Here is a 24,610-nt window from a genome sequence, read left to right on the forward strand (position 1 = left end):
TGAAAGGTCCTCTATTATTTTGAAATTTTCACAATAGTTAACGAGATATGAATTTCTAAAAATTTGCTAGATAAAATCGATGTATAAAACAATTTTAAAATATCTTTCAATATTGTTTGTAAAATATTTTAAAGATGTTTCTTAAAGAACTCACAAAGATATCTTAAAATTGTCTTATACATCGATTTTATCTAGCTATCTATATATTGATTTTAGACATTTTGCTCATTAGATGACTAAAAAAAATATTGCGAAAATTGCAAAATGTTAGAGGACTTTTCGATTCAGTTTTTTATTAGGAGCACTGTATGATTAGTGGGCGTTATTTCAGGTACACCCTGTATATATATATATTTTTTTTTTATTTATTTGATACCATTGACCATTAAATTGACTCAACTATTTTTTTAGTAAAATACTTGATACTATGCAAAGAAAATATGTATTAGAATTTAGTATTTTTTTTTTCAATGTGAGTCTTCTCAATTGCTTCGCAACGCAGCGAGACTTCAAGAGAAGTTCCATCGGATAGAAAGCTGTTACTGTCCGGATAAAATGTCAATATAATTATCGTCGTTGTGACTATTAATGTCGAGAGCGATGTCTAATTTAAATGTATAACAGACTACGTCGCACGAGCGTGCGATAGAACTTTTACATCGCCTGTAAAACGTTATTAAAATCTCGGGATTTTAAATACGAATAGAGAGACGTATGTCAATCAAACATTGTATTATCTTATCATAAACATAAAAATATATATCGAAAAAAAGAAATCCTCGACAATCGCTGTAACACGATCATCGTAACATCGCGAATAATATATATTTTTGTTGTGCTCTGAATGACGTGGATTCTGCAACAACGAGAATAACCGTATTAAATACGCTTATTTGCAAAAGTAACTAAATGTGCAAATTAAAAAGTTGATAAAAATCGTCAAGCTTATCATGATGATGTATTCATTAGCATTCAATATTGATCAAGCATTCAATATTGATTTGAAGAGTCGAGGTGAACATTCATTTCTAGCTCTTTTTATAGACATGTATATCTGTATATCTGTAATGTCTGTAATATCCGTAAATTCGATACGATCAATTGCATGGCATAAAAAAAAAGAATGAGAGTAAGGTGCAATCGGATGACCTCTTGTTCACAATATTGCAGGGAAATTTCAGCTTCAAGTTTCTCGCGTGCACAAGAAACTCGGTGTATCCCGGGAGGTTTCAGTTGCGGAAAGATCGTTATTTGGCCGAAGCGATCGAAAAATAAAGTGGCAGGTGTACATCGACGAAGAACACTTAGTGACTTAATAAAAAGATGAGAAGATGGCACGAAACTAGTTACGATCTGGCAGCACCTGCTTGTGTTTATTTCCCAAGAAAGAACAGCACGATTGCGAATAAATATTGAAAACATTACATTTTGCCGGAGAAAGTAATGTACAGGATGTCCGATAATTGGATACGTGCAGAATAATAATAAAACAAGACGCATAAAATCGAAGGTAACGACTAATTACAACAAAGAGTCACGAAACGATTTAATTTTCGCAGTCAATATTTCGTGGGAATCCCTGCAATCTCTATTCTATGCAAAAACGGAGGAGCGATAAAGAACGATGCGATATATCTGACGTGTGGGAAAACAATTTACCTGGTCGGAGAGGGCGAATGGCATCCGACAATTTGGCTATGTCGGCCGCATCGTAACGAACAATTTCGGGGATCTGCACGTAAGAGCCCAAAAAACAGGAAACCACGTTCCTGGTGTACCCCACCTCTCGTTGCACACGCGTTCTGCCGCCATCCGGTGAAACCTCGCCTGGTAATGACTTCCGGAATCGTATTACCGTGCGCTCCTGAAAGACGAAAAAATAAACCCAATAAAGCCAGACAACCGCATATTTCGGAATGCTTTATACAAACTCTTTTAACAAACGTCGAATGGTAATGTCAATTCTAAATATACGCGTATAATATTGAATTTTTATATTTAATTCCGATACGCTGTGAACACAGCTAATAATAAGTGCGAAATTACAATTCCATTTACGTGTACAGAGTCATACGTGGAGGGAAAATCGTGTGAGCGTATAAAAAGAATTCAAGGTGGACGCACAACTTTTGCAGCTATTTTTCCTTCTGCCGATCGGCGGTCTCGATCTGCCTGACAATCTGAACAAACGATCCTGAATTTTCTATGTAAGTATATATATATATATATATATATATAAGGTGGCTTGCGTTATCACGAACAGATCAATTACCTGGAAAACCTTCCAACCTGGCGACAGCGCAACCGAGTTGTAGGCGAGTATGTAGGTCGACTTTATGAAAAATTCTCGGGTTAAAGATAACGGCCGAGCTACTCTCGACCGCTATTTCCAAGCACGCTCAACTTCATCATTGCAGCCTTTATGAACACTCAATCGATGAACGAAGTCGAGGGATACTTCAAAAATTCATTCGCTCGGATTTTCTAATTTTTACTTGATAACAAGTATTAATTCTCCATAGTCCAACGTTTTTTTCATTGCTTATATGCCTCGTCCAACTGGGTCACTGGTAGCTGATTGTGATTTTCAAAGGATTTTTATGCTCTAAAAAGATTCGAAAAAATTCTGGTCTCTTTCAACATTCGAGAATACGATTTTATAGTACAATGATATGACGTGAAACATTTTCTATTTTTTTTGTCCGTGTCTGAATCTAAGGCAGAATAATTAAAAATTGAAAATTCGCCTAGATCTTTAAAATCTCTCTCTTTTAAATCATTAAGACGATAGCTTGATATTTCGATATTCGAATAATCGTTTCTTTTTTAAACTTGACTCGTGTGACTTCTGTTTTCCATTATATATTTTCTCACATTCTAAAGTTGAGAAAAATACCGACAGTTCTAGGACATCATTCTTTAAACGGTCCGAAACCTCTTAGATAGAACGCGCAAAGCAATTAACCTTCCGTCTGCAACAATATTTTTACTCCCTCAGCCAAGTTTTTTTATCGTTTCTTAATGGGCAAAGATACCCCAAAAAGTAATAAAAAATCAATATTGAAATATCGTAGCAAAATCAGAAGTTTTATAAAGTATAGATATTTGAAATTACTTGTAGAATTATACGTGAAAATAATTAGTTTTTCTTTAATAGCAATAGAAAGTCAAAAAATATAGAATGATAGCTTTAACTTACTCTCGTAAAATGTTTTTTTATTTGAAAATTTCAAGATTTATAATCTCTTTTGCCTGAATATAGATGAAAAAAAAAAAACAAAAAAAATTATGCATTGAAGGTGCAATATAATTATAAAGTTTAAACAGTAAACAAATAGACTCGTTTTCACAATATACAGTAACCTAAAGATTAATGATTACCATTAAATTCATGAATAAATTTCATTGATGAATCTCTTGGTAATTTTTAGGTAACCACATATTGTGAAAAGAGACCTTAGTCTCTCATAATATATATTGATTTTTGCTATCCCAGGCTCCAAAAGATTCCATATCTTTTTTGAAAAAGAATGATACTATTGCATTTTATAGGATATCCACTTTAAAACTGTACATTTCTCTGCAATTTTTATTATTAATAAAAATTCTTTATTAATTACAAGCTATTTCATTTTGAACGCATTTAAATAAGAATTAGATAAGATATCACGAGATGTTTTTTTCAAGTTGTATTCGAGGAAGATATATTATTCAAGATGATTTCGAAGAAAATATATTTTAATTAAAAAAAATTGACCTTGGATGAGAGCATCAAGATAAAATAAAGTTTAACTTCATTTTTAAATTATTAAAGCTTATGAGCTTATTTAATAATTTATTATTATTAAAGCTTAAATTATTAAAGCTAAATTAACTAGCAAAAATTAATAATTGGAAATACAACTGGAGCATAGAAAAATCATTTCTGACTATAAAAAGTATATTACAAAAATCAATTTTGCAACAAATTGTCATAAACAAATTATTATAACAAATTGTTATAAACAAAATTTTGGGCAAAAAATTTCCAGATGGAAGGTTAATAATATAATAAATATATCATTGATATTTTATATATTACGTTACAAAGCCTTGTCTGAATGCATCAATCTTTTATTTCAATTAAGTAGAAATGAGATAGATAAGAATAAAAAAGTATTCTATTTCTATTTTCGGCCGAATCTTGTTGTTTAATAATTCACATATGTAGATTTACAAATACATTATTCAATTGTATAAATTGCGCACCGATTCGGATTTGTCAGACTTGAAATGAAAACAATAAACTGAAGCCAAAAATAACAAATCACAAATTACATTGATCGTCAATTTAATAATGATGCTAATAAGCATCTTGAAACACTGCAAAAAAAACTTTTTTACGAGAAAGTGGCGTCGAATCTCATTCGAGATTTCGAAAGGCAGTCATTACTAGCAACAATTTCGCATGGTTTGGACAAACAAGTGAATGTAACCGTTACTTAATAAGCGTAGCTGCATTATGTGCTGTGATTTTCGGCAAGGCGGTCGACACGTTTGATTACAGCAAATATCACAAACCATATCGAATTGATAGTTTTACATGGAAAAACGAGTGATGACTAAGCATCAATTCGGCACCTTGCGCTCGTTTTTATGATTTTGATTTATGATCACATCTTGACTGCGATTTTAGATGAGTATCGAAGCGAAATGGATGAAAATCCAATTTAGTCGCTTTCTTGAACAAATTAATTGCTTTGAACGATTCAACGTTGAAAATGATTGTCCATCGGTTGAAGTCAGATCATCAATATTTCGTTTGATGGCTCGCTGCGATTTTCGCAGCAGGATCTAATCAATTCAAAGTATCGCAATAAATGGCGACGACATTAATTACCTGAGTGGGTGCGCCAGTCTTCTATGTAGGAAACTGACCATGCTATTAACTGGCCGATGTTTTGTCATACAAAAAGACAGGAGATGAATGCCCGATCGGCCGTCGGCCCAATAATGATGTACAGTGAATGCTCGAGGCAGTTACTACGCGTTCCACTTTGCTGACCGTTCGCCGCAATATTCGCGCAAACTATTGACGATTCGATTAAGTCGCGAGACTTTCCAGAGATGAGCAACGTCAATTATTATAAAAAAAGAAAAAGAAACAACGATGCTTATATGTATATAACATGACATAATTTATTTAAACTCTTATTATTTCGCAAACTATTACTTAAAATAAAAATTTATAAATAACTTCTTTACTTAATTTTTTAGAAATTGTATGTGTGTGTGTGTGTGTTTGTGTGTAGAGCCTTAAGAAAATAAAAATCATCCATTGCTCCCGTCAGATTTATATCTCGAGGTTTACATAAACATATTCATATACATATGTATTTGAATTTCAATTTTTATAACAGCATGATAGTTGTCAGAAGATACTATGTTATTTTATAGAACGACATGATGCAATGTAAAGATAAATACAAGCTGTAAAAATGATTATATCTCTTTCATAAATTTTTTATTAAAAATAAAAAAGAAATTTTTAGAGGAAATAACGGAGTATCGGAAAATCAAGAATTCAGGGAACGTTCACAATTATCGGGCTATCTTTTATCGAGTTTCAATTTGTCGTTTAATAATATTTAGTAAGTAACAGTCATCGAAGCGAGAAAATATGAGGGAAACACGAACGCTTTATGCCCATAAAAATCATAAATAATATACGTATTTAATTAACTTCAGTTGATGAAAGAGTTTATTAATCTTATAGGCAACGCCATTAATGTGTAACTACCAGGAAAGCGTGTTAAACAGAGCAACGCCTAAGCTTTTTAACATGCACACATAATACTATATATTATATGCGGCATTGTTTTAGAACGACATTCGCCGTCATGATACAACGACATTCACACGCGTTCAACGTTTCCCGGATTCGTGTGTGGGTGTGAAAATAGTAAAATATACAATAAAATTTGGAACGTTCAATTTCTCGCGCTTCTCAGCAAATCTTTCAAGAGTATGCGACCCGGCGTGAACCATTAATCGATATATAGGCTAAGCCGGCTGACGTGGCTGTAAGTTTTTCATGCGTCACGTCTATTAATGCGGCTGTATATACCTGCCTGCGTGCGTCGCTTTTTTTGCCGACAAAAGTATCTCCACGCGAAGGATTTAAATATACACGATTACGACGTGCCTATAAAAATAATGGATAAATCAATACAGTTAATATTTGAATTAAAATTCTCATTCAATAAAATTATATAAAATAAAATTATGAGATTAATAGTTAAAATTTAATTCGTTTTATATTTATATTATGTCATTATTAAATTCTATTAATGTTGACCGCGTGAAAATATCAAGAAGTGACAACAAATTTAAATGCAATATTAATTCGTGCAGTTTCAGACTTTTGACAATAATTGACAATTTATCTTTATAATGAATTCACGACGCACGCGCTATAAAAAGATTGAATGACAAACGATCCATAACGCGAATTAAATTAATTACCTACAGAACAACATCTCGACCGGGACGAAGCACAAAATGCTAATCGCTTCTACAGTTGCGTAAGCGAAATTAAACAGGAGATCAAAAGGCGCGTTTCGACCTCGTTAAAATGCTCGATATGATGATCGTTTACATTAAATCGCCTATAATATTTCTACGCGAATAGTTTTTTAATAGTTAATCTGCGTACGAGTGACCCCAAGAATAACATCCATTCTTTTACGCAACGCAATGTGTCCAAGTCGAATAGCTGCGTGTAAGTCCGATAACATGCTGTACTATCGGGTCAAGCCAGTAAACAGTGTATCGTATTCGATACGTTCTCAATGCGCGGCTTTCAGCGCTTTCTGAGGATACCCTTGTCAATCTATGTCCCGTTGTGCAAACGCGGCATCGCACAAACATCATAAAAATGACGTAATTGCTGTCGCGAGAGTCCGGATTAGATCGAAACACGCGCATCGCTGGAGCGCACAGATGGAAAGCGCGTTCAACACGGGAACAGAACAGGAAATCGATATCGACGCCGATTCGTTTTGATTCAATATGAGAGAGAGAGAGAGAGAGAGAGAGAGAGAGAGAGAGAGAGAGAGACCGGATGCCCGCTTCGACGAACCGTGTCCACCAGCGCGTTATATACGATCTCATTAAATTCAACATGACCCGTCCGCTCGCGACAGATCGGATACGAGATCACACGGAGACCTCGACAACGCCGGAACGACGTCGCGCCTGCAGCTACACCGCATAATGCGCGCGAGAGTGTGTTAATTCCACGCCGAAAATGTCGCGCCGCGACCACGCGTTCCGTGGTTAAACGCGGGTATTATTGGCGATCCCGTTAACAACCTCCTCGTGAATAAATCAAAATCATATTCAGCGACCGCATCCTGATCGTTTCTAATTTTTCTAAACGATGGCGCATTTAGCAGAGATGAGGCATTCGATTTCTCAGTCTGCTTCACCGTTCTCGTGTGAAGCAACGACGTCGAAGAGGAACAAGGTAGAAGTAATAATAAAGATAGAACGATAATGTTTATTATCGAAAAAGATACCGTTGTAACGAAGAGGACAAAAATTAATGATTAATCTTCTCCGAGAGTTTCATATCGTGAGCGTCCACAGTAGACACATGAGTAAGGGTCGATGACCCCCTGGAACTCTCGAAAGAACCGTAGAAGCATATTAATTACAAATTGCTCCGAAGCCATCCATCGATCGACACCGGACCATTCATTACCTGGCGATCGCCAGCACAGTTCTGAGTTCTGAAGCGCGCAGAGAATCGATCGGTCGGCTGGTCCCCACTTCAGTGCCCTCCTTTCTTCCACCACTCGTCCGAACATCCCCGCCGCGTCAACCGAGGGGTCAACGGCCAACGGTTAATAGTCTCTCTTTCTCTCTCTTTAACCTTGTCTTCCATAAGCCTCTCTCTCTCTCTCTCTCTCTCTCTCTCTCTCTCTCTCTCTCTCCCTCTCGACACTTCGTGATTACTCACTACCGCGTCCCACTCGCTCTCTCTTCTACGTGTAACACCGTGAGTGTTCTTCCCTTCCTATCCTCTGTTCACTCCCACCCTCCCGGATCCTCTTCTCTCCGGGTGAGCTGTAACACGTCCAATGGCGTGACGATCGCTAGTGCGGAGCCGTGTACACGCGCATCAGGCCGCGATCTATGACTGATTAGGCAGAGATAGGCCGCGCGCAATTATCCGCACCTTGAAGAGTGAGACGCGGGAAATGGATTGAACGATGAGTTGAACGTTATTACGAACGAATGGGAAGAATGAGATTCGCCAGTGGAATTTTACATTCGATGATACGTATATCAACTCCGATCACATCGCAACACTTGAATATCAAATAACTGAATCGTCACTGTCGTTATTTAGGTCCAGTTCCACAACTCATGGTTAACTCTTAATCAAAGTTCAATTTGTCTCTCTTTCCAATTCTAGAATTGGAAAGAGATAATGAATAAGTTGAACCTCGATTAAGAGTTAACCGTGAGTTGTGGAACTGGAGCTTAGAGATCCTCAAGTAAAAGAGATTGGATATCATACGTTTGGTCCATCACATTTTTCAGGACCTGCTTAAGACAGAATGAGATATAGCTGCAAGAATATCTATGCGTCTCATTCTGTCTTAAACAGTCTCTCCTGAAAAATATGACGGATCAATCAGAAATTGTCTAAATGATGAATTGTCCAAATCAACTTTCTTTCAAATGATAGAATAAAACTCAAATGGAATAATCCTTCCATTTGTTTGATTCTAATCTGTTGCTAATGGTGCGACGATAACAGCCGTATGCACGCAGCTATATCGGACTGCAATTTCTAGTTGATTAGAGACTACGTACGAAGGTAAGACGATTGCGTACGCGATTGTGTGAACAGAAAACAGCGAAACAAATACCGACTATAGCGACGTCAAGGTCCACGCTAGCAAACCTAGGAATATATCATTGTGCTGTGCATATAACCGCCAATGATACATCGCTATCGGCATGTACTTAGAAAATAGCGTAATCCCTGTGATCACGAAGAATCTAAGATAATCGAGATTGCGATTCAACGAACGACGATGGTATCGTGCAAGAGGACGATCACGTTGGATCGAAGTCACGTACATCGCGTGATCATAAAGTTTTCGAAATTCGCGATATACACAACGAAGAGTCGCGTTGATGAATGAGCCTTCGTACGTAATGCCCTTGTCGAGACTGCATCGAAAGATAAAGCTTCGTCTAAATTTCAATTACACACACACACACACACACACACACACACACACGCGCGCGCGCGCGCGCGCACGCACGCACGCACACACACATACATACATACATACATACATTCGCGCTTTGCGCGTCAAGTATTTTCACATGTAGTTCAACGAGAGATACGCTAAGGAAGGAATCCTTCGCCATTACTGAAAAAACTGGTTGATTGTACGTGTTGCACGTACGTATAGGACGTGTACCGTGGTCGGTGTTATCGAGCAGAACGCTATCGCCAGGAAACCAGGTTACTAACATTGTGTACTAGGTTGGGTTGGAAGAAGAACGAGTCAGGAGAGAACAATTCAAACGCGGCGGACTCCTCGTTAAAGTCCTCGTAAAGCCATTGATGTCGATAAACATAGTGCACGCAGAAAGATAACGAAACGTTCGTGGATATATCAACAGTATAACGACGTTTCGCTTTCGCGCAGCTGGTGTCGTGGTTAACGATTTAATTTACTCTCTGCCCGATACCAATACGTATGCTCGAACGATCGTAGGATGACAGAACATATCTTAAGAGCTCTTCTTGCTGAAAATCACGAGAACTCGAACCCATACAGCATAGACTTCCAAGAGACAACCTAAACGTCCACAGAACTTTCCTATATCCTCTAAACATCTTAAGAATATTTCCAGGATGTCTGTCGGATAAAATATGCTATATGGGCAGAGACCATCGGATAGAAATATCGATGAGTCTTCGAGTCATCGAGTGTTCGGGAATTGAGAGGAAATAAAAAAACGTACATTGCACTTTCATTTATATAAACGGTATTGGAATGCTAAGCGTTTCGAAGACTAAAGTATTGAAGTCTCGAAGCTTACGGCGTTCAAAGTTTTTTCATTCGACACTCGTTCCTCCCTTCGCAACCGATATAGTCCCTCGAAGTCAATGCAGCCGAGTCACGTAATAAAATTATAAAGCCCCGACGGGGATGACTCAACGCACGGGTTAAGGTCGCTACGTGAAGAGGAAATACGTGACGAAAGAGAGGAAAGAAAACGAAGAGAAGAGAAAGAAGAGGAAGGGAAGAGGAAGAGAAGAACAAGTCGGTACATCTTACCACCACAAACCAGACAAATTTGCAAACGTAAGCGATGCTTACGTTTATTTAATGTTTATTCAGTGAAAAATTTCAGATTGTAAAATTTTTAACACAGCGTAATTCTCGATATTGTGAATATTGTCGATACTTTAAAGGTATTGGGATTAAATATCCGAAAGAACAGCTCTAATCCACTCTCTTTTATCGGCACTGTCAGCCACGACGCAGTTGACCGTTTGCAAGTTCGACAAACTCGCCGACGAGTCTACCGAGTCTACCGAGGTGACGGCCGACGATGTGAAACGGAGATCCGGAGTTACATTGTTCAAATGTGTAGTACGTGTGCATGCATTGCTGTCATCGATGTATATGATCGTCGACCGCGTGACACGAGGTGGAATATTGTTCGCGTGCGACAGGAGAAATCACATATTAGAAACTTAATCGAAACACTATCAATATTGTATAAGCATCCGTTGAATCCGTTCAAGGTGGTAATAAAACGTTCAATTTCCTGCTTAAAATTTAGATTGATTTCTGGTAGCGAAGATTTACGATAAATATTCACTGTTATACAGAAAGAATTATTTTGTTAAAGCATTTAAAAACTAAATACATATCTAAAAATAATTTTGGACAATCAAACTAATTATGCAAGAAATTAATTATGCTGCAAAAAGATATATTTTAGTAATTTGATATTTTACCAACTAGTTAAGAGTGTTCGACATAATTATTTTAATAGGCTAACAAAATTATTATTTTTAGATCCGTATCTAAAATCCATAGCTAAAAACTTTTAGAGCTGCTTGAGTAAAATCCTTCTTTCATTTCGGATAGATTTTAAAAGAATTTAACTCAAACATTTTATTTATTATTCACTTAGCTAATATGGACGTACTTTGAAACTAATTACAGAAATGGATTAATTTACATTTTGACATATATGGAAAATAAAAATAATAAAATGTAATATTCAACCTTCAATGGATTATAATATTATATAATCCATCTATGATTACGCAAAATATCCTCGATAAAGTCTCGCGATCTTTTCGATATAGTAATTACAATTTTTTGAGAGACCGTACCTAATTCGTCGCGACATAATTATGGTAATTCAATCCAAGTTATACAAGTTAAACATATACACGCTTGTGATTTTTATCGATTCGCGATAAAGTCTACGATACATCGGATGGAACAACGTTCGCTCAGCATATCGCGATTCGATCGTATCCGATCTCGAAATTGCGCACCTGAGAAGACGCGCAAAGAAAAATTGATCATTTCCTATGACGATAACGACGATGACGCGTTCTGCATTAATGAACGGCAGAGATAAGAGACAACTAAATCCGGGCAATTAAACGAAATTATTTATGCTTATGATTATTTGTCCGCTTTCTAAAAAAATATACGATTATATCTACGTATGATCGGCTAACGAATGTCCCCTTCCTACCACGAAGTGATACAATTGTCACATCTGTATTATTATATTAAAACACAATTCTCGATTGGTCACGCAGTTATTAATTATTCGTTAATTGTAGAGTGAGTCAGAGAAGTAGAATCACGTAGAATTTAAGGTATTTAGTATTTTATATACAGAACGTTCCATTCAACAAAAAGGACAGTTTTATTAAAATACTAAGAATATTTATAAAAATTTAGCTAGATGTAGATTTGAAAATAATTTTGTTGGAACATCAAAATAATTATGTGTTGAATGCTAAAATTGATTGTAAGAATACTCATTTTTTGCAGCATTGCTCATCAATGCTTGAGATTTTCTCATAATTATTTTGATAGTCTAACAAAGTTATTTTCCCTCCGAATGATCCCACCGAATTTTTAAATATTTCAACGAAATATTTCCGTGTGTTTTTCCATTGTCTATGATAGACTTTTTGCAGTATTAAATAGGTTTTTCTCATCAGAAATGTTTGTGATGCGGAACATGCGTTGATATAACAACGCGAACACGAGAATCTCATCTTTTTCTTTATAATATTAACATATATTTACATTATTAGCAACAAACGTGTCAACAACTATCATGTTTTTCGTGTATTCGAGATTTCTGTTCATCAGAAATTATCATCGCGCGATGATAACTCGTTAAGACTTTTGTACAAAAACTACGCAAAAAGAAATTACGCGTATCCTTATTTGTTGACGAGACAACTCGTACAATCGATTATCATGGGAGTGGCTCAAAACGCCTTCCTACCTATTATATTTTCATCTGCCAGTGGCATTTATTGCGTTGCCAACGAATACAGTTATTCGCATGTTTTTTGCGCATCTTAATTATATTATATTTATATGCAATTCATTATTCGCTATAAAAAGTACTTATAGCAATTACCAGATATTAAGTTATAAAAGGCTTCTCCGTTTTTCTCTTCGACATTATATTTACGCACTTGTACGCCTTCCTAAGGAAATTAATCCATTTAGAAGTATGTAACATATCTTTACACATACACACACACACGTGTGTGTGTGTGTGTTTGTGTGTGTGTGTGTGTGTGTGTGTGTGTGTGTGTGTGTATGTGTATACATATTGTGTATGAAAGTAAAACATTGCTTTCATCAAACGTGCATGAAACGCAATCTAGAAAATTTTACTTGTATTGTTGAAAGACACCTTCGCGATAGTTGAAAAATTGAATGCCTCGCACGAAATAAACAAAAGAAGCTGAATCGAAGCTGAATGACGACACTGAAAAGAGAATTGAAATTGCGGACGACAATAGTTCAAAAATGGAGCAAAAAAAAAAATTAACACATTGCGATCTCACAAAATCTAAGAAAGCAAAATAGAAAATTCGAGTTTATTTAGGCATTGTCTTACTCGGTCGCAAACTATAAAAATCTTCAAAGGAATAATTCTCAAGGATTCCTCGACAAGATTTTGCGAAACATAAAGAGCAAATAAAAGAAATGGAATTACTATAGATGAGATTTCTTATTCTTTCGAATTAATAATTTGACTTATTTTTAATCATTTGTATAAGTTGTCACTATTCCTGCTTAATATGTCGTTAATTTAATTAAAATAATAAAGTTAACCGAGATTTAATTCAAGAAGATGTAAATTCAACTAAAAAATTTATACGTACATGAGTGAAAAATTCGATTAAGGTGGTTCTTCATATCTAATAACATTTCTTTCTTGCATATAAATTTATACAATTTCCAATTTAAAAAGTTTTCTAATAATAAAGTGCACATGTTAATATGAATATTATGTACTTTGAAGATAAGCACAGAGACGAATTGGTTTACATTTTTTTATGAAGTTATAAATAATATGATGTTATTTAACTCAAGGGATTGGGTTGTTTCCATTCCATTGCTTCTTATAATATCTAACAGTATATCCGAGACGCAATACACAAAATAAGAAAAATATAATTAACTTACGTGTGGTAGGGCGACAACGATATTGGCGTTTCCTTCTCCTTTATAAATCGCATCTTCTACGGTGAGAACTGTAAGGGATAAACTCGTCTCGGAATCGAACGATTCTTCTCTCTCATCTCCGGCGGAAGCAGATGTCGTTTCCAAGAAAAACATGGTAGATTTCAAATGTTGTGCCTCGACGTTTCTCATCAACGTATCGTCATATCTGTAAGCAGACAAAGAAATGTTTAGTCAATTTTATGTAAATTTCATAAAAATTTTGGCAACAATATTCTTTTAGAATATTCATCATCAATTGTAATAAATAATATGACTGATTGAATGTTTTGAAAGAGAATATAAGGAACAATAATAATAGAAGAAATTTGAAATGTTCATTGGATTTCTAAAATTTATGATATATTTATATCGTACACGGAAATAGTAACAAAATTTGTCTAAGAAAAATCTAAAAATACTTAAAGTTCTAGAATGAGAAATTGTGGCACGCAACAAAATTCATTACCTCGACGAGGCAAAAACTGCGACTCGGAAAAGTCGTGATTTCGACTATTGCATCGTGATTTGATATCTTTGTTAAATGTATGTCTACGCTGACGTAACACGCGACCGTGTGAGAGATATCAAGTCGGTCAAGATTTGCGCAGCCATGACATTTCCTTAAGCTCGACTTTGTCGACCAGTAGCAGCAGTCGTTGAAGAAAAATCGCTCGCTGGTGAAAGTCGAGCAAAGGCCGATGCGGCGTTTTATATTATCGTGCAACCATGGCAATTCAAATGTCGATCGATCGATTTCGATCCGTTATCAAGATTGCGCGACGGTATTTCGCAACGCTTCGGAAATCGAGATCGGTCGTTGTAGATATCTATAATATTAGCCTTCATGGAAGACCTATCATCGCGAGTTTGGCCTTAATCCTATAGTAGGATCACGTCTTTATCAGTGACATCGAGTCTCTCCATCGACATAAAAAATATATATATCCTTTTCCTTTGAGGGGATACTTGAGTGACGAAATTATTGGCATACTACAAACTGATTGAAATCTCCGAATTGACTGAACGGAATCAAAAATCCTTTTACAGGATTGAAATAGATGCAAAATTAAAAGATGGACTTTATATTAGGTGTAGTAAAATCGATAAAAACATTAAAATCTTATAGTTTCCAACTCGTATAGCTATCATCTGACGTAGACATTTCCTTAATACAAAAGTTTTAGTTGGTATATAATCCATAGGATTATGTGAACGAACAATATCGAATTTATGAAACTAGAATTGAAAGCTTGAAAAAAAGATTTACAACTGCAAATTACGTGTAAAGTACTTAGCGAAGACCAATGTCTGTTTCTATCAATGTATAGATTAACTTTAATCTCGGTTCAACTTACTCTTTATTTTCTAATTCTTCGAAAAAAAAAAAAAAAAAAAAAAAAAAAAAAAACAAACAAACGAGAAAAGTTAGTTGAAGAACTGAGATTAAACTTAAATCAACTTCATTGATAGAAACAAACATTAAAAAGTATAATTGTGTTTAGTAATAGGTGCCGGATTTTGCAAGAGATAGTGCTGCAATATGTTAGATAAGGATAAATGTATGCGTTTGAGTAAGTAAGATAGAACGATAGTGAAAGAAATGTATTCAAGACATTATCATTATCATTGACATTTCTATAATTTGAAATTAAAACAGTATTAGCGACATCGATTAAGTATGGCCGTCATTCCAGTATCTCTTCTTAATATCAAATCACAAAGATCGTGCAATCGCGAGTATAGTCTTCGTTCCTTGGCGCAAGCTGGGAACACACAGTCATCGTTACAATCTGACGTGTCGTCTCACATGTACAATGCTAATGAAAGAGTCAGCAGTGGCAACACTTTCTCCCGTGCTAGATTCACGAAACGAATTTGTGTAAAACATTGACGCACCGCCGTTTGTTTTACCGCCTTATCGCTTCGAGTTACGTAAACTCCTTATTCAGGAATACGAATTTCTCACACTAGAAACCTTTTCTAGCCTCACCTTTTAGATACGTTCGAAGCCTTTCTGTCTCTCTCGTGACGTAATTACGCGCTGTCAATGACCACGTAATTGTAAGCAACGTCGACCGCGTGATAGACGTTAAGATACAATACGAAGAACGTTGTCTGAAGAAGAAAAGAAGCTAGACATATAAAACTGCAATTCAACGAATCACTTGATATTCATAAAGAGAAAAATATTACTCGTATATGTAGTCGTATACGTAGTTATCGCAAACCTTGCTCGCAGTGAAGTCAAGTTATAGAATCGCGTTACGCTATTACTCATCGTAAAGTGACGCGCGCGCTATTACACTCTGACGAATAAATGTCTCTCGTGATATGGTGAATGATCCGATCAGTTGTGAAATATCGTTTATCTGTTTGAAAGGGGGAAAAAAAAAAAAACGTTCTCTCGATGACGAGATCAATTCAGTCGAATTTCGTCAGACGTTTTAAAGCGAATAAAAACATGCAGATATTAGATAGCACAGATAGAAATATTATTTTTTATTAAGCATGTAACGCCAAGTGGCTACATTTATTTATGCTGGTTATTGACAAATAACCTGTTGAATTTTACAGACTTGTCAAGCCTGTCGCTCTGTCCCTCAAATGGTAATGTAAAAATATACGCTCGTAAAGTGGTTCTTGTGCAATCGACGCTTAAAATTATCAGATCTAATAATCGGAGTAATCAAAACATCTGGAGGGTTCAAGCCGAGCATCCGATGTTTGGAAAGCGACTCCGTCGATTGGTCGTGCTTCAAGAATTCGCGAAATCGTCCATTCCACATCGTGTGATTTTCCAATGATCGCCGAGCAGCTATATAGTGTGCACACGGTATACTTCGTACACTAGAGTAGACACGAGACGATGAGTCACGCGAATGAAGTCATTTATGCCGGTAGTAAAAAGAGAACTGCGACCGCGAACTTTCGAAAGCGTCATTAACGAGCATGTTGCCATCAAGAACGAATAAGTTGAAAGCCTAGAAGGCGTCGATTTCCAAAAATTGTGACGTCAGAAGTGCGTAAGCATTTTAAAATCAGATCTTTTTTACTTTAAACATTTAAACGAATGATTTCACATGGAAAAAGAATATAGCAGGAACGTTTATTTTATCGCATGATGCGACGTCATGCAACGTGTCACAATGTGAGTGAAAAATTTTGTATACCGTATATGACTTTGTGCGCGATTTTGATGTTGTGTCGTGGAATAAATCTTTTCCGAACAGTTTTATATTTATTTGATCAACAATATGAGATATTATGGCCAATATTCATAGTCTGTTCTTATTACAAGATCTTCAGTAATGTTTTAAGACGCTAATGCGATATGACTCTGTGGCTGAGTATTCACAGTCGATTTTGATATTTAAGACTGTCCTAAGTGCAGTCTTAAGAAGTCATGAACCAATCAGAAAACTCTATTAACATCTTAACGTAAGATAATATCGGTCTTGAAATAAGAACGAGTTACGAATACTGGTCTCTATGACATCTTAAAATTATCCTACTCAGAACACACACAATCTTAAATAAGAACTGGAATAATGAGATTGTTCATTTCTTACCTCACTTTTAATATAATTCATCGTAATTCAAGATATCGACATTTAAGTAAAATCATTTTTCGTAAATTACTGTTTCTCATTTGAAATTATTGATACCGCGTGCTAACCTAAGAATTATCGCAAATCACTTAATAACTATAATTGCAAAATAAATTACAACACAAAAACCAAGTAATATTAGCGATCATAGATTATTACTATATTTCGAAAATTATTAAATATAGAACGAACATAATAATTGACAATTGTCTTGTACCTTTTATCATGTACCTATAACCTTATCTATCACATCTTGTGAGCAACAAGAGGAGAACTTTAATAACCATTTTAAACTGGAGCAAGTTACTTGTAACTTGTAACCGATATAGCGGCTTTATTTTCCACTGGTTGGCTAGTAATAGAATGCATCTTTTACCGTCAGTCTAACCGTCGCGATGATCGTGCGCGTTTAAAAGATAATTGTTTCTTGTCGCTATCGAGCTATATCTTAGAAGAGCCAGTAGCGCGTCACACATAGTGATAATCTCGTTACAAGGCCGGTTATCTTATTATACACGCTTCGTCATATGTCGAAGCTTAGAAGGTGATAGATGCGGTTAATGTAACGCATCTCGCGTATACGCTAAAGTTTAAACGACGCCGTACCATGTTTATTGGTTATTAACGTGTTACGCGTTATCATTTACCCAGCTGGATACAAATATCCCTTTTGAACTCGCACGAGTTACTATTGTATTCATTTTATTCAGAACATACGTCGTAAAGAATCATGGCGTTTCCTTCAGTTTCTGTACTTGGCAGAAAATATACATCTGGAACGTCCTGTATCCCGCAGTACCTTTTAATGGCATTTATATGTATATATAAATGCCATCTGGTATATGTGCCGACGAATATCTATGGGTACAATGGCAACGTTGCCAGAACCGAAGCGTCTTATCCATTTTCACGTAAGGTTAACGACCGCTGGGCTTGCGAAACTCCGAACGGATCAGGACGAGAGAGGTTTATACGCGCGTCGACCATCGTACACACCGACGAGACGCGAGATGCACGCGGCGTAATTGGAAACGCCGCGTTTAATGTCCGCGGGCAGACCAAACTTCCCGAAGACTATAAAGCCGCTGGTGTTCCCAGGGCCGATTAACCCCTGAGTACGGTCGCGGGGTAATTAAAACTTCCCAATTTCGCGCCGCAGCGTCGCTCCTAAGAGAGGAGCTTAAAACCGTTAAGAGAAATTCAATATTAAAATTTTCTTAAAACAATCCAACCGTTATATAGACACAATGGCGAAAGAAAAGCGTAAATAAATTATGTCTGTAGTATGCAATTACGCATAAATAATCGTTGACCCGTTAGATCTCATCTCGCACTCGCTTTAACGGGACTGTTGGCCCAACTCGACCAACAATCCCGAAGAAGAATCGTCTGGAGTGAAGTCGGCTGAAATACGCCGGACTCGCCAATTTGCACGGCGTGGAGCGGCGTTCTCTCCGACAAGTCGTGCAAGAACGACGTTGCAGCTGTGAGCGGAGTGCACTTCAACGTGGGACAATGCACCGCGTCCCAAGGCAGAAGGATGTGCAGCGAGGAAAGAGAAAAAAGCAGCGGTGGCGGCGGTAGCGATGGAAGAGGAGCTCGCCGTTGTTCAGTGATAAGAGGCGGAGCGTGTGACTGAGTGAGCGTAAGAGAAAGGAGGGATGGTAGGGAGTGGATGGAATGGACAAGAAAGGAGAATCTTGTTCCCTTCGCTGCGGCAATCGATAAGCGCAATTAAAACTTGCCTTTGAAATAAACGAAACTGCGAGAACGAGAGTCTCCGCTAATGACAGAGGGAGGAGAGGGAGAAAAAACGCGAAGAAAGAAAAGATCCTTTTGCCGTCGAATATCACTATAGCTTCTCGTTCACGTCCCGTTCACTTCTCGTTCATGACTCGTGACCAGATTAATGACTTGAACGGCTTTCGTTTACGAAATAATGATTCCAAATGTTGAGAAAATTATAAAAGGCAAAAATTGCTTATCCGTTTTACAGGATTGCCACAAAACTAGAAATCAGAGAAATTAAGGAAATATCAAGAATTATTGTTAATAATTATATATAATTAAAATTGAACTATTATCATTTGGACTATCATTGTTTATAATAATTTAATTGTGGGGAGGGAAGATTTTTAAATAAAAGTAAAGGCATTTAGAAAAATGCTTATATTTGACAATCGGTAAAATAAACGACTTTGGGACACTTAATAGACCAGTTTACATATTCCAGATGGTGTGGCCAAGATTGGTGAGCCATTAGGGAATTTTTGCAATATAACGTATCCAGATACAATGAAAATTGCGCATGCGCAGTTTGACTTTCCATTGTATAACGTGACTTTAGCGTTTATTGTATCTGGATATACGGTATTACAAAAATTCCCTTATTATCTTTTCTCCTCAATCGCACGGTTCCTTCGATGATCATTCAAAGGATCGCGATGTTCATCGCCGTTAATCGACTAATCAGATTGTCAGATTGGTCGAGAAACTCGACGGTCTCTTCGAAGCATTACGTAATATTATCGAATAGCGTGTAGTTGGCAGGCAACAAAGTGTGATACGTAGCCTCAGCGAGAAACAAAGTCGGTGAGGAAGTCGCGCGGAAGAGATTGGTAGGATGCCTAGGGCGATATATATATATATATATAGAGAGAGAGAGAGAGAGAGAGAGAGAGAGAGGAAGAAAGAGAGCGGGAGAAGTAAAGTCGAGAAGGAAGGGAACTTCAACTGCTGAACAGAATCAGCAATTCTAACTTACAAGAGGGCCACCAACCAACGAGCGGGCCAAGCACCGTCAGGAGAGCTGGGGCAACAACCGACGTTGACCTCCACGACAACCATCATCGGTGACTGCGGAGACTGGCAATGACAGTGACGAGGCGAAGACGACAGCGATGATAGCAACGATGATAACGATAATGATAACGATGATGATAATAACAACAATAACGACAACGACAACGACAATAACAACGTCGACGAAGATAGCGATAGATTTCTTATTCCAATGATTCCCTCTTTTTCAAAAGCAATAATTTGCTATCATTAAGCATGTCTCAACTTTATCAACATTCGCGCGAGATTGTCTCCTATCTGTTTCATTGTGACGAGAAGGAAGATTTTGAGAAACTGTAAGAATGCTCGATCAGGTTGTTGAATCGAGGTGCTCGAACGTGAAGAACACGGCTACGACGATGTAACGCGCACCCTTTAGGCGATGCATTAACCTTTTCTCATTCTATGGAATGTACGGGAAATTCATAACGAGCGCAGAACGGTAGCTTCAACAAGATCGGTGTTCGGATGAGAACAACAAAATCGTCAATCGTTACGCTGTAACAGAATTCGCATCAGTAGTTGATAGTTGCAAATAACTCGTAGAGGATACGCAGCAGGAAGCGTAAATCTTGCAATCTTGGCATCATTGTGGCATTATCTCGTTTCATTTTATCGGCTCGTTACTTTATCCTCGTTCTTTCCTGGCGATGCTTCGTCCGATGCTTATAATTTGAAAATGTGCGATCTATGAATCTCACATATCGAATTTATTCATCATTCGATTTCTTTCTTTATAGTTGCATCACACGATTTCACAGATTTCAATATCTTTTGCGTCACAGAATCGATTATTAACTGTTGGATCTATCGATGATTAACTGTTGGAAGTAACACTAATTTATCGTATTCATTTTTTTTTCAGTCTCATCGCGAAACGTGCACGATAAACGTTGGCTTAACACACTTATCGCAATATGCACGTCAGCTCTGTAATGAAACATTCCACTGGAAGACTTGGAAGAATGTAAAAACAATAATGTCATAATAAGAGTATGAAAATTTAAAAAATAAAAATACGAGAGATCCTGCAGAGAAAAAGTCCCTTCCAGCATTTCCCATTTTATTTTACATTTGTAATCAAGATAATAGATTCAAAATTATGATATAATTATTTTCTTCTGTTCTTTCATAATCTTCACTGTTTCAACACACTTATACTTTTCCATTAACTCGGATATAATCTCACAGATTTTTCCAAGAGGAAATCTACGCATCTCACGAATTAAATAAACTCCAAACGGATGTCGTTAATTATTATCTCACTTATTAATCGACAATTATTAGAAATCTTTCAAAGTTTACTCTTTTAGATTTTGTAACTACTACCCTCCTCGCTATATGTATATAGGATATACGCTTTCACGAGAGAGCTCTTTTTTTTATTACTTATTCTCAGAAAATTTAATAATAAGTATCTTTATAAGACAATAAACGTATCTAGCGAATGACACGTGCAATTTTGATTCTACAAGTGTCCTCTCGAATTATCTCGATCGAGAATTTGTGAAAATAATCATATCGAGAATCCCAAGAATGAGTGAGCGCGGTTGAAAAGTGATCCTCGATTTCCCATTCGTATTTGCCAACATATGCAAAAAAAAATTATATTCTATTTATCACTTTGCAAGTCGCGTAAATCGACTCACTCCATCGGAATTGTCAATAAATCATCGATATTCAACCCACCTCTCTGCCAAGTAAACAATTTCACTCGCGGAATTGGCGTTTTTATGAAATTTGTTTGATAAACAACACCAGGTACGACGCGTTAATGTCTTAAATAATTCAAGGCCGCAATCGTTGCTGACGTTATTTTATTATTAACCTCTTGAGAGACGAATTTTTGCAGGTCAGAAAAAATTATTTTATTTGATGTTTCGAATGTATTTATTTTACATATAAAATGAATATGAAATACGGAAATATTTGCTTTTTAATTTTTTTTATTTTTACTGCTTCTTAGGGAATATTTAAATCCCAAGTAATAACATACTATACTTCGCTAAACAGTCAAACGTTAGGTTAAAGTAATACATATGTGCTAACCCCCAAGAGGTTAAATATTTGCATATTTGTAGAACTTATTGCACAGTCTGTCAATAATGCGAAGTAAATTTAGAAACATTAAAATCGATTTATATTCCAAGTTCGCTTCGAAAATGTTGAATCTTAACGATGTTTACGGCCGATTATGCTGATGCTTCATATAAAATCTTATATTTCTACTTTATATTGCAAACAGCATGACAAACAATATACGCTTGTTAAGGTGATTGGGATAATGGACGAGATTAATCGATACACGTTTTTTTTTTTATATTCATGAAATTTCATAAGCACGAGGCCTTTTGTTTTTATTATCTCTGTACAAAAACAGTCGAAAAAATTATAGATTTTCTTTGTTAAAGATTTAATTTTTTCTCTGGAGCTTCACGGCGTATGTACAAGCGGGAAATAATTAGCCAATATAATCATAAACCTAAAAACTAAATATAATTATACATTGATATAATAGATATAATTATAATTCATTATAATTAATAGTAAACCTACGAGTCTACAGATTCGAGTATGTGTGTAATGTATCGCGTATGTAAGTATCATGTATTCATCTCGAGTATTCGCGACCTGTGTTCGTATCGAGTATGTAATGTATGTTGTGTGTGAGTGTGTGTGTATATACTCATGGACATGCATGTAGACTTGTAAAGCGAATTTTATACAGAATTCATTGAGTGGCGTCTCGCTCGCAGTCAACGCGCAGAAACGAATGGATCTTTTTATTCGCGCTCCCCTTTCGTTTTTCTCCAAACGATGCATTGGCTGAACAGGACCGTCGAATTCAGATCTCGCAGGGTCACAAAGTAGTTGTTACTTCACTCTCTCCCTACAACGCTAAACGAATATGCTAAACGAAACTGTTAAGAGTTCGCTACTAATCAGTGTGTATAAGTAATCTGTCATCACAATCGTGTTATCGTGGCCCTACGATTAAATTCAGCATCCCTGCTAAGCCCTTCACGCTCTCTCTCCCTTTCTCTCTTTCACTCATTCACTCATTCATTCACTCATGCATTCATTCTCTCTGTTCTTCATACTTTTCATTTTTTTGCTTCTTTCGATACCAATCCCAGTCACAATTTTACTTCACCGAGAATCCGTTTTCCTCTTTTTATTCCATCTCTCTTTCTCTCATTTCTAATGTCCGCGTAAATGAAAAATGACTTTTCCAAAGAAAAGGAAAGCATTCGACAAAGAGCCGGCCCTAAAGTTCCGTTTCTTTCGTCATTCGCAATTCTTTTTTCTACGCGTAGCCAAAGAGGAAGAAAAATCTAAAAAAATCGAAGCTCAAAAATCAATAATGTAACAGCGTGTCGACGATTCTAGAAGTATGGTATTTCGTACATTTATTCTTCGAGACGGACTTTGAATTAACCAGAAATACATTATCAATGATTCATTGCGATTTAAATAGATTCTCACAAAGCAAATTCAGGGCTGATATGATAATCAGGATAATTTCATAATGAAAATGAGCTGGTTTTACCAACGGTAATCTCGGCTCAGATCGTGATTTAACCGATTCTCCATTGTCTTCTCTTATATACTGCATCACTGGGTATAATAATAAAGATGAAAAAAATGTTTAATTACGACTAATACTAACTAACGTTAGTAAGACTCGTATTGACATGATGACTGATTCTCCAAGAGATAAAGAAGTGATTCCTGTCTTCTTTATTGCGATGTTTTAAACGCAAAGTAATCACACTTTTTTCATTCGTTCGAGCACGTCGCAACATTAATATGACATCATTGCGATTTCAATAATTATAATTTCAATGATTGCACGTTTTCTTGAACAAAAGCAAAACGATCGTAAAGTAAGTAAGAGCTATTCATCATGTTTTTACGTAAAACAAGTCAAAAAAATCGTGAAATTGCTTGGAGAAATTATTTCCAGGGTATTTCAAATAATTTCATTGTAAACTTCTAATTCTAAGATTCCCTTTCCCCTTCCTACCTTTCATTCTTTTACTTCAACACATTCTATCTCACTCATTCTGACCACATACGCTCTCTCTTTCATAAACTTTCTCCTCCCTTCTCTCGCGAACCCTCCTCTCTCGCGGGCCGAATCATGTTTCTTTTTTTATGATTTATCTTGATTTTGTCTCGTTTTATTTAAAAAAATACTGAATTAGTAACCAAGCTAAAATCACAGACTTGCTGGTGATTTATCCCAGCGGATTTGTACAAATTCCTCCTGAAGGTCTCTCTCTCTCTCTCTCTCTCTCTCTCTCTCTCTCTCTCTCTCTCTCTCTCTCTCTCTTTATATATATATATATG

At 36.3% G+C, this 24,610-nt stretch overlaps 1 protein-coding gene across 3 annotated transcripts in view; it reads right to left on the reverse strand.

The window, feature by feature from the left end:
• The window catches only part of LOC108691391 (inositol-pentakisphosphate 2-kinase), a 104,299-nt gene that overhangs the window by 13,897 nt on the left and 65,792 nt on the right, over positions 1-24,610 (reverse strand). For 2 of the 3 annotated variants that reach the window (XM_018199122.1, XM_018199121.1), the window contains 2 exons: positions 13,770-13,974; positions 1,660-1,864 (listed from right to left, as the gene is read on the reverse strand). In XM_018199122.1, the coding sequence (XP_018054611.1) occupies positions 1,660-1,864; positions 13,770-13,958 (394 nt within the window). In that variant the 5' untranslated portion in view covers positions 13,959-13,974. Of the gene's footprint in view, positions 1-1,659; positions 1,865-13,769; positions 13,975-15,798; positions 15,909-24,610 lie in introns of those variants that run through there. The other variant, XM_018199123.1, reaches the window with a different exon arrangement.

Source organism: Atta colombica, unplaced genomic scaffold (genome assembly GCF_001594045.1).
Source record: "Atta colombica isolate Treedump-2 unplaced genomic scaffold, Acol1.0 scaffold46, whole genome shotgun sequence".
Lineage (NCBI taxonomy): Eukaryota > Metazoa > Arthropoda > Insecta > Hymenoptera > Formicidae > Atta > Atta colombica.